At 44.6% G+C, this 12,190-nt stretch overlaps 1 protein-coding gene across 1 annotated transcript; it reads left to right on the top strand.

The window, feature by feature from the left end:
* The first annotated feature begins 790 nt into the window (after positions 1–790).
* Positions 791–12,190, top strand: ZNF425 (zinc finger protein 425). Its single transcript, XM_027575034.2, has 4 exons — positions 791–2,044; positions 3,031–3,157; positions 5,809–5,964; positions 8,153–12,190. Exons 1-4 carry the CDS (start codon positions 2,027–2,029, stop codon positions 10,108–10,110), a joined length of 2,259 nt encoding a protein of 752 aa, XP_027430835.1. The 5' UTR covers positions 791–2,026; the 3' UTR covers positions 10,111–12,190.

Here is a 12,190-nt window from a genome sequence, read left to right as displayed (position 1 = left end):
ACATTGCAAGTCAGTTCAATCAGTTCTGAAACAATCAGAGTTTTGAATTTTCTTCAGTTAGAATTTTATATAGGTCATTGTGCAGTTCTTTTTCCTTGGATTTTTTAATTTTGAAAATCCTGCATGCTTCTTTTAATATGGGAAAGAAAGGGAAGATGAGGGAGTAATGAGAACTATCCGTACTTAACACTCATTTTTCTGTAAATTTAAAACTGATCAAAATAAGTCTATTAATTTAAAAAGAAAGAGGAATGCCTGGGTGGCTCAGTCGGTTGAGTGTCTGCCTCAGCTCAGGTCATGATCCCAGAGTTCTGGGATGGAGTCCTGCATGGGGCTCCTTGCTCAGCAGGAACCTGCTTTTCCCTCTGCCTGCCACTCCCCCTGCTTGTGCTCTCTGTCTCTCTGACAAATAAATAAATAAAATCTTAAAAAAAATAAAAATAAAAGAAAGAAAAAAGGAAGAAGCTATGAGTACACGAAAAGTCATTGAACTGTATGGTTTAAATTGGGGAACTTTGTGGTATATTAATTACATCCCAATAAAGCTGCTTTCTTTAAAAAGTAAAAGAACATGAAATGTGTATTTTGTAGTTCCTAAAGCAACCACAAAAGAAAATACAAAAAGATACAGTGAAAATTATATCAAGTAAATTAAAATGCAATACTAAAACAGGTTCAAATAACCCAGAAGAGGAAACAGAGAAATGAAAAACAGGAAAAGCAGAAGACTAATAATAAAATGATAGATGTAAATCCAAATATATCAACATTTATTGTAAATGGCCTAAATACAAAACAGAAGAGAGATTATCAGAGTAGTTGAGCAAATTGCTGGCAGCTCTACTGTAGAGTGGGAATTCCAAGGTTTGGGTTCCTCATCTGTGACACAAACCCATCATAGGTGCAACATGCATCTGGGTCACCCTATATCATTCCCACGGGACTTGGGGGCAAGCAAACGAAGTGAACATAAAGCTCATGCTGCCTATGACCCATGAGCCTTGTGTTTTGCCAACATGAATGAAACTATGGCAGGTGGATCTGTTAGCTTGTTAAAGGAGTGGCATTTCAGACCCTCCACAGTTTATTACTGTGAGGTTTACGGCAGGAATGCAAGGCTGGTTCAATGTTCAGAAATCAATCCATCTAATCAACCATATCAATTGCTTAAGGGAGAAAAACTACACAATAATAGAAATCCATGAAGAAAAAGCACTGGACAAAACAAAGCACCCACTCATAAAACACACTCTCAGCAAACTAGGACGATACATGTCCTCACTTGAGACGATGTATCTACAAAAACCTACAGTTAAATTTATCAGCTCGGCCTGTGTCCAAGTAGACCAGAAGTGATCTTACTGAAGAAGGGCAGGATTTGGTGGATGAATTCCAGCCTCCTGGCCCCTGGTCCGTGGCGGGAGGATTCTGAGCGGGTCTGCACACTCTCCGAGTGCCCGGGACCACAGACTCCCCATTGCCCACGGCGGGGACCTGCTCCTTGACCCCCTTGGCCGGCTCACCTCCCTCGCTCCGTTCCCGGGATGGCCTCACAGCTGATCCTACCCCTCGCCTGGGGTCCGCTTCGGGGAGGAACCAATCCCCGCACCCCCTTTCCGTCCAGGGCTCAGTGAAGAGTGAGTCTCCTCCCTCCGTGCAGCTCACTCCACGTCCACCTCTCCGTCTCCCTCGCTCCAATGCCTTCCAGCGCGTCTGGGTCTCGCTCTTCCTCGTTTGGAGACTCCGGCAGAGCCAGACGACCCGTCACCGACAGCGCTGCGGCCAGCGGCTCAGCCCTGCAAAGGCGTCTGCCGCGGCCGTCGCTAGCTCCTCCGGGCCGCAGGGGGCGCTGTGGAGCGGGGGCAGGCTCGAGTCCCAGCGTACACCGCGTGGGGGCTGGGCCGGTGGGGTGGGCGGGGCGGGAGGCCGCGCGCCGAGGGAGGTGCCGCGGGGTCGTCCGGGCGCTCGGCCGCTCTGGGGCAGTTACCCGGCCCGCGACAGGTGCCGGGCGGGAGCGCGAAGGGCCATGGCGGAGCCGGCTCCGGTAAGAGGGACCTTGGAGGTTGCGGGCTGTGTAGAAATTCGTCCCTGTCGCGGTCTGGAGTGGGGTCCCGAGTCGGGGAGTGAGGCGGCGGGGGACTGTCGGCGACCCATGACTGAGCTCCGAGCTCCTGGCCGGTGAAGGCGCCGTGTAGGTGCTCGAGTTGTTCCGCAGTTGAGCCGGAAGAAAGGGGCCAAGTGGAGAAATCCAGGGTCTTTACCGGTCGTCCCCTCAGGTCACCCGCTTTTTCCCGCCCTGTGTCGGGGCTCTTCGAACGTCGTGGTTTCTCTTGGGCTCTCGTTCTGTGCCCTGCCGGTGAATGTGGCCTCAGCGAACGTCATCTGTATAAACGGATGAAAAAAGTCACGGGAAGGGAGAGTGGGCATGAGAGGACCCGGAGACTGCTGCCTCTGGGAAATGAGAGAAAATGTGAAACCAGTTGGGGTTGTTAATGGAAAATGTGAACACCGGTTTTAGACTTTAAAACGCATATCCTGAACTTAATCCAGGAAACTGTTAAATTCAATTAAGTATAATCTCCTTACCTATGCAAGTTTTTCTTCTACCCTTTCTGAAATTTCATATCTAATAATCTTACTAAAGTTATGCATTTGCCCTTCTGCTTCTCACCCCCTCCCGAAACAGGTACAGGGTACAGGGAACCTTTCTGGCCTATACACTCTTTGCAACTTCCTATGAGTCTGCAATTATTTCAGAATAAAAAGTTTTTTTAAAAGTCTTGCATAGCAATAACTGCTGCTAAGTAAAGGATCCCTCTCTAGATGGTACATGTGCTCAAAGGTCTGCTAGTCATTCATTCACTGTGTGGGTCCAATAGACTTCTGTGACCCCTTTATTACATTGTTCACGGCACCATCCAGAGAGAAGGAGACTTTAGTATGGTTTCTTCTTGTCTCTTAAAGACATGGACGTTGGAAGACAGTAGCTTGAAAGTGAAAATGTACGTATGTACTGTTTTGTGATTCTAGGTAAGGATGACGTTTGATGATGTGGCCTTATATTTTTCGGAGCAAGAGTGGGAGATCCTAGAGAAGTGGCAGAAGGAAATGTATCAGCAAGTGATGAAGACCAATTATGAGACTCTTGATTCCCTGGGTAAGCTGGGCTTCAAAGGAATCATTTTGGGGGAACCTGCCTAATACCAATAGGATTTCTGCTCTGTATTAGCTATTAGCTGGTTGAATATAATTCTGTGCTTAATGTACACTCAGAATATGTCCTTAACTTCCTATTACAGCGTGGGGATATTTAACTTGTCCCTTTTTATCTAGTGGTATCTGCACCCCTCAGTCTTATCAATTCTACAGTCTCTTTCACACAAACCCTCCCTTGCTTCTCCCACAGTTAAAAATTGTTAAATAATCAATTTGTCTCTCTTTTTTTTAAGTGTACCCTTTTATTTTTTTAAGTGATACTTTGATGCCTGCTTATATTGCCTAAATAGGATGAATTTTCTATCCTCATAAGATCTGGGAAAACAGTTCACTGGTAGAGGGAGAAAGAGCAGTGGGGATAGGACTTTTAGGTATCCCTAGAGAAATATTCAGGGAGGAGATTTGAAGAGAAATTTGTGGAGATTATACCTTGCTGTTTATCCAACTTGCTTGAATTCATTCTTGTATCATTAAAACCATTTCTTCTGTTTTCACTTTAATAGCTGATCTTAGTATAACTTGTGGCATTCTCTCCTTCCTTTGGGGTTTATAATCTCTTCCATCGGAGATACAAAGGACAAGATGAGTCTATTGTGTGAAATCAGGGGGAAGAGAATTCTGAGCAGAGGAAGGACTAGTGCAGAAGTTCAGGGGTTGGAATGTATGTGCTCAGTGCGTGCTGGGAGCCACGGGGAGGCTGCTGGAGCACATGTGCAGAAGGCTAGGAGAAGGGGACAGTGGTATACCAAATGAGAAAAGGGCCTCTAGGATTTTATTCTAGACAAAGGGAAGATAAGATGATGAGAGGATTTACATGGGAGTAATATGTCAAAATTTGTTTTAACAATTAATTACTTGAATTGCTATGTGGAGAATGAACGGCAGTGCACAGCAAGGAAAAGAAGGACACCAGCCAAGAATCTCAGCAGGGGGGCGCCTGGGTGGCTCAGTCTGTTAAACGTCTGCCTTCGGCTCGGGTCATGATCCCGGGGTCCTGGGGTGGGCTTTCTGCTCAGCGGGAAGCCTGCTTCTCCCTCTCCCACTCCCCCTGCTTGTATTCCCACTCTCGCTGTGTCTCTCTCTGTCAAATAAATAAATAAAATCTTAAAAAAAGAAAAAAAAAGAATCTCAGCAGGGCAGGTGAGGCTTTATGGCAGCTGAACCAGGTAGTTAGTAATGCAAAGAGAAGTAAGATGGGCTCTGGATATCTTTTGGAGGTAGCATTCGAGAGTCTGCTCGTGGATTGGATATGGAGCGTCAGGGTGAAAGAACTATCAACTAGATTTTTGGCTCAAGTATGTTGAAGGCAATGGCTTTATTCACTGACAGGACGAAACTTGGGGAGAGAACCTTAAGTTTGAGATGCTTATTAGATATTTATATGGAAATATATATAATTGGGTATGCGAGACCAGAATTTCAAGTGAAGATCAGGACTGGATTCACAAATCTGGTGTTTTAAACCTGAGGGCTACGTGGGATCATCTAGGGAGAAATGTAGATAGGACAGAGCACCAGGACACCTCAACTTTTGGAGTTCAGGCTAAGCAGTCTGAGGCCAGTAAGGTACAAGAAACTAGAGCCATGTGCTAATCCAGTGTTGAGTTTGGAGTTATCATAACTAGTGTCCGTGGGCTTGAAAATCCAGTCTGATTTTCCCACATTTTAAAACCCAAAGGGCATTATTTACAAATTCTTTTCTTTTTTTAAGATTTTATTTATTTATTTGAGGGGGGGCAAAGAGAGCACAAGCAGAGGGTAGGGGCAGAGGGAGAGGGAGAAGCAGACTCCCCACTGAGTGGGGAGCCCAATGCGGGACTCAGTCCTGGACCCTGGGATCATGACCTGAGCTGAAGGCAGACGTTTAACAGACTGAGCCACCCAGGCGCGCTACAAATGATTTTCTTTACAGGACGTCCAGATATCAGCCCCAGAGATTAGAATTCAGCAGGTCCAGCCTCAGGCCCAGGAATCTACATTTTTAACAAGCACTTCAGGTGCTGCTAAATGCTGGTGGTACCCAGTTCGCTTTGAGAAACACTGACCCGAGGGATGACCACTAGGTGACGCTACTACATAGTATCCGTTGCATCTTCTAAAATCTCTCCATTGCTTTATAACTACCCTTCTTCCCTTCATGCTTATGTCATTAGACACATTACTCTCTCCCCCTTCATAAGTGCTGTCATTGAACAACTTCCTGGTTCCTTCACTGTACCTCAGTAGTTAATTTCCTTGGATGTCTAGTCAGAGGTGTTTAGTGATTGGGCTCCCTCCTTGACCCCCTGTGATTTTGCTTTTTATTGTTCTCATAATGATCATTTGTTAATGCTTTCTGCCCAGATCTGTTGTTAAAAATCATCGCCCTTAACTTCTGTTTCCTTTAATTTTGTGAAATACTGCAGAGGACATTTAAGCTAAACAGTTTTGGTTAGGTTATATTTTATTGTCATTCATGTAATTTCAAGGGTTTCAATTTTTTTGACCTAACTTTGATGATGTATCTTCAGGAATCAAAGTTAACTGTGAAAATCACGTTTAGTGAAGTACTCAGGTAAACCCAGACTGAGTCTATGTGGTCTCTCTTTGCAGGTGGCGTTTTTTCCAAGCCAGATTTGATTTCCTGGATAGAACAAGGGAAAATGCTGTTAATCAGAGACCAGGGACCCTTGGAGAAAAACATAACACTTAGCCCTTCTACTGATGAGCAGTGGGACTTGCAGAAGACTGGAAAGTTGCCGTATTTTGGTGAGTATGATGGATTTAGGGTCAGGACTCATTTCGTTTTCCTGAATCTTTCTGGATAGGCAGCTGGACATAGTGAATAAGAAACAATTGTTTTGATGGAGAATGTTAGGTTTTTTTATTCAAGTGGGAAACAAATATAAGAATGTATTACTTTTTATAAAGAGGGAAGTTGTGTATGTTTTATTAAAAAAAAAAAAATTATGACCCTGGAAAGAAGTACCTGTAAAAGAGCAAGTAAAGGACCCTCTTGTCAAGTCCTGAGGAACAACCACCTTCTCCATCATACCATTGTGTCCATTTGAGTATAGAGCAGTGGAAAACTATCCAGTTATTTTTTATTGTACAGATTTTTAGATTTGGGCTTTTTTTTAAGTTCCTTTTAAAGGATTCCTTTTTGAATTCCTTTTATCATAAGAAAAACATTGGAAACACTTTATAACACTTTAAATACTTAAAGGAATAGGTCATTTTTTAGACTATGCTAATGTTTTATTAAATGGAGATCTTCTAAGTCCCTGGAAGTCAAAGGATTCTCCTGAAGAGGAGGGGATTTGAACCCAGGGATGTATGGTTAGGTCCATCAAAAGAATAAAAGAATTCCCAAGGACTTTATTTCATTGCCACCGTCTCTTATTTCATTCATCTAATGAGTATTGAGTCCCTACCATGTTCATAGGACTGTCAGTTATTACTTAGGCTGGGGGTGGGATGGAGAGTTCTATATACCTATATGTATGTCCTCCTATAGGAGTTTATTGTCTTACCTGACATGGCAGTTAAGTTAGTCGATTGTACCGAACTGTTGGCCTAGTCATCTATAAAATGGGACTGTATACAGTTTAATAAAATAGGTGGCAGTGGTAGCAGTGCTACAGGGATTTAGAGGAGAATGAGTGGAGTAGAGATAGCAGTTTCCCAGGAGGACTTCTAAGGAATTAGGGTTTAAATAGCAAAGAATGGGCAGATTTGGTTAGAGAAGATCAGCAGGGGTCACACATGACCTGAGGCTCAGAGGTGGGAACAAGCCCATTGTATTTAGAAAATGTATAGCTGAATGTTATTCTTGGGATGGGATGGGAGATGGAGAAGGGGAAACATAAATTAATGCCAGTTTATCTGAGGCTAGGAATGCCAAGGTGGAAGTTTGACTTCATCCTATAGAAAGGGAGGACCTAGAAAGGTTTCTGAGTAACAAAGAATGGACAACTTTAGTTGTCCCTAGAAAGTAATGTTCCCTTCTTGCCAGGTGGCACTCACCCCATAGTCACAGCTGCTTCTCTGCCTGGCATAAATAGTAAGTGATAAGAAATAGGATTCAAGGAGACAGGTAAGTATGATCTAGACATTAGCTGTGGAGCGCTAACTTACTAAATGACATCACCCAGATGGAAACATAACCTATGTTGTTGTTAAGATGACCACAGAGCATAATCAGAGTCCTTCTCTGGGGACAGGCCTACCCTTCCTGACAGGTGAATTTTCCTCCTGTGTTAAGAGACTTAAAAAAGGAGAACCCGAGGACCCAGTTCAACAGGTGGGAGAAAAAGCAGTTCTGAAATATAGGGGCTCCAGTGAGCATCTGAAATTGTTCTTTCCAGTTTTTGTGGGTGAGAATAAGGTGCTAACTCAGCTCCCCGTTTCCTGTCCTCATGGCTTTTACTTTGGGAACAGCACTGACTGTGCTTACATTAATACGTTTCTTATAATGCAGAGTTCTTGGAAAAGGGAATTATCTCCATAGTGTTCTTTGTGAATTTAGTCAATTGCCATTTGACATTCCCAAGAAAAATACCTATTAGCATTTCTTCCAGAAAGCTTTTCCTGAAATTTGGGGGCAAGAATATGACCCAAAGCCTTATTTAACAGATTTAAGGAAATAGAATGGTCATATTCTCAGACTAACTCATCTTTATTTTCTTTCAACTTCTGCTTACCCTCTGAGGGTCATCCATAAGTTCACAAGATATATTTGCCTGCAATTTTTTTCCCCCATACTAAGCCATTTCTTAACACATACCGGAAGGATTTACATATCAAAGTTAAACTTAAATATAATTTACCTGTGGCAGGCAGATGCACAGAGTCATCAAAATCATTGAGATTCCTTAGAAATGTGAACACAGTTCTTGACCCCACCATAGCACAGACACATTACTGGTAAGGGTGGGTCTTCTTTTTTTCTCTCCAGGTGACCAAGGAACTCTCAGGGCAAAAGAGAAGGAAGGCCATTTAAATGGTCTCCTAAAGCAGGGTTCATGTGCTACCTTACCAGGGGAGGAAAGAAAGATCTTATCAGATGAAAGAGCAACCTTACAGCATCCAAGTCTCCAAGAAATAGGGATTGTACATAAAAACCTTGACCTCAGAGCATCTAATCAGGATAACAGCAATCCATGGCATAAGCTGATAGGTACTCCAGGTCACTTGGAAATTCCACCAGGACCAAGATTTTATTCCTGCTTTGTCTGTGGGAAGGTCTTTCAGCTAAAAAGGGACTTGGTAAAGCACAAAAGAAACCACGCTAAGACTCAGCCCTGTAAATATTCAAAGCACAAAAACAAATCCAGAGGGAACCCTGAACTCAGGTGGAACCGGATGATCCTGTGTAAGAAGAAGCGTTTCCAGTGTGGCAAGTGTGAGAAGAGCTACTATCTCAAATGCAGCCTGATCACTCACCACCAGGTTGTTCACACGGGGCAGCGGCCCTTTCCCTGCCCTGAATGTGACAAGACCTTCCAGTGTAAAGCCACATTGAAGAAGCATCTGTGTTTGCACAAAAGAGAGAAACCATTTTCTTGTGAGCAGTGTGGCAAGGGTTTCACCCAGCAATGCAAGCTCACTGAGCACCTCAGGGTGCACACTGGGGAGAAGCCTTTCCAATGTCCAGAGTGCAACAGAGGTTTCCGCCAGCAGAGAAGTTTGAAGGCCCATCTTTGCCAACACAATGAGAAGAAGTCCTTCCATTGTCCAGAATGTGGCAGAAGCTTCTCCCGGAAGGCTGCCGTGAAGGCCCACCAGAGGATACACAGTGGAGAGAAGCCGTTTTCTTGTGACGAATGTGGTAGGAAATTCACACACAAGACGAAACTCACTGAACATATCAGAGTTCATACGGGAGAGAAGCCCTTCCAGTGTCCTGAGTGTAAGAAAAGTTTCCGCCTAAAGAGGAGCCTAAAAGCCCATCTGTTTCAGCACAGTGGGAAGAAACCCTTCCAGTGTCCAGAGTGTGACAGGAGCTTCTCTTGGAAGAATGCCATGAAGGCCCACCAGCGTTTACATAGTGAGGAGAAGCCATTCTCCTGTGGGGAGTGTGGCAAGAGGTTCACCCGGCCCTCTAAGCTCACTCGCCATAGCAGAGTCCACAACAGGCAAAAGGAATTTTCCTGTGATGAGTGCAAAAAGACCTTTCCTCGGCAGTCGAGGCTCACGGAGCACCTCAAGGTCCACACCAAAGAAAAGCCATTCTCCTGTTCTGAGTGCAGCCGGAGCTTCAGCCGACACTCGCACCTCACTGAGCACATGAGACTTCACAGTGGGGAGGAGCCTTTCCAGTGTCCTGAGTGTGACAAAAGCTTCTTCTGGAAGGCCTCCATGAAATTCCACCAGCGGATACACAGGGGGGAGAAGCCCTTTGCATGTGGCGAGTGTGGTAAGACCTATACTCAGCAGTCTCAGCTCACTGAACATAAGAGAATCCACAGTGGAGAGAAACCCTTCCAGTGTCCTGAGTGCAATAAAAGTTTCCGTCTCAAAGGAAATTTGAAAAGCCACCTGCTCCAGCACAGTGACAAAAAGCCATTCTCCTGTGTTAAATGTGGCAAAAGTTTCACTCAGCAGTACAGGCTCACTGAACATATTCGAGTCCATAGTGGTGAGAAGCCCTTCCAGTGTCCCGAGTGTGACAAGAGCTACTGCATAAGGGGAAGTTTGAAGGTCCACTTGCATACGCATAGTGGAGAGAAGCCTTTCAGGTGCTCTGAATGTGGCAAGGGGTTCCTCCAGAAGAGAAGTTTGAAGACCCATCTGCACCATCACAGAGGGGAGAGGCCTTTTTCTTGTGATGAGTGTGGAAGGAGCTTTACGTACATGGGGGCACTCAACACCCATGTTGCGGTACATGCCAGGGAAAAGCCCTTCAGTGTCTAGGCCAAGCCGTGCAGAAAGGAAGCGGCGACAGCTTTTAGGCGGAGCTAGCAGCTCTTGGATCCATGGCCTAAGCTGGATAAGGAATTCACAAAACGCTGACCTCAGATACACTGGCCGGCTGCATAGCAGGCAGGGTGGCGTGACGGCTCCTTCACGAAGATTCCAAATAATCCAGATGTAAAAAAAGAGGCATCTCCCCTCTGTAATCCCCATGGGCAAGGCTTGCCAGTCATGGAAGGAACATTTTCTCTGCTTCCTATTACCAGGCCTCCTTATTTAAATTTGTGTTGAGATGTTCAGTTTTCTCATAGTGAATTTTCATTTTCTCTCACGTGGTGAGAAAGCATCTGTGTCTCGGGAGGATTTCTCTCTATTGCCAAAAATAAATGTCATCTACCATCTCCTTTGTTAACGATGGCGCACATAAGTGTCCTTTCCCTCTGGATTAATTTAAATCATCTAAAAGCCCACCATTGCGAGTAACAAGCAATGACTTGTATCTAACCCCTCTGCATTTCAATAGTGTATGTCAATTCTCCAAGAAACATACTTGCCTTAATATTGGGGTCTCTTAGGTAAATACCAAAGGAAAAAATATTGCCAGTCCAAGACATCACTCCATCTTTTGTTCTGTGGCTTAATCTATCACTATAAGGTGATTTTCCAGCCTGTTCTAGCAAACCTTCATCTGTCTCTTGGACTGTCAATCTTTTAACATCATTCCTACAAAAATGTATAGATTTGCTTCCTTAGGGAATCCTTGGGGCCTATGTAAATTTTCCATTTTTGTAGTACATGGTGGTCGAGGATTACCTGAATCAGCTGGATCCAAGGGCACCCTACAAATCAGTGTTTATACAAAAAGGATAAGTGCCACTTCTGGTTGGTGTGTTCCAGTAGGTGCAAGCCTCTCGGTGAGTCAGTGTGCCTTTGTGCAAAGAAAAAGACACTTTCCCTAACCTGTGCCGGGGCACGTGTGGGCTGGATGTCAACCTTCGCTGGCCTCTTCACCAGTGTACCTGAGGACAACTCTGTGCCTGCTTGGGATACATGTGGAAAATGCAGGCCCTGGGGACCCTCCCCAGATGTACTGAGTGATGGTCTTCTCAAGTGAACTTGTTTGAAAAGTTTCAGAACCTTTGATCTAGTGAGTGGAGAAACTGGAGGCAGGAAAGCTCTGTTTGAAAGCATTCTAGTCAGTCATCCTGTGCAGTTGAGGTTAGGCCTTTTCCTTTAAGCCTTTTCTCTCCTGCATTTTGTAATAAAGCTTCTTGTGATAAAATTTCATATGTTATGGGTCTATTAGCTCAGGCTGCTGTAACAAAATGCTACAGACTAGGGGGCTTAAACCACAGAAACTTATTTTCTTACAGTTCTGAAGGCTAAAAGTCCAAGATCAAGGTACCAGCAGGGTTGGTATCTGATGAGAACTGGCTTCCTAGTCCTCATATGACTTTTTCTCTGGGTACAGGGTGGGGATGGGGGATCTCCAGTGTTTCTTCCTCTTACTAGAAGGATACCAATCCTATTGGATTAGGGCCCCAACCCTATGACCTCATTTAGCCTTAACTAATTAATATTGGGAGAACCTGGTGATGTGCACTAGACCTGAGCAAAGCGAATGAGGAAGCACAGATATTAGGAGTGCTGTGCTTTCCTAAACGGAAAAAAAATACCAAGAATGGGGAGAAGCACCCCCCGCCCCCAAAAAACTAACAGCTAGCTGTATGTGTCTGCCCATCTCTCCCCTGAGCCACAGCTTGTGTGGTAATGTCATGTGTTATCTCTTAGGTGCTGATGACTTTCAGATCTACAAGTTCATATCCATAGTTGAGCTTCCTCCTGAGTATTTCTGACTTCCACAGGCATCTCAAACACAAAACGCCCAGAATAAGACTCCTCATCCATATCATCCCTCCCTCTGCACCTCTTCCTTACACTCTCTTGTATTCCCCCCTCTAAAGTTATACTAACTAACCTCCAAAGCTGTAAATCTGATAATGATCCTGGGTTTTCCTACACCCAACCTGTCTCCTAAATTCCTCCCAAACGCCCTTCTTTATCTCTACCATCACCACTA

Source organism: Zalophus californianus, chromosome 12 (assembly GCF_009762305.2).
Source record: "Zalophus californianus isolate mZalCal1 chromosome 12, mZalCal1.pri.v2, whole genome shotgun sequence".
NCBI lineage: Eukaryota > Metazoa > Chordata > Mammalia > Carnivora > Otariidae > Zalophus > Zalophus californianus.
This window is presented reverse-complemented; position numbering and strand designations above follow the sequence as displayed.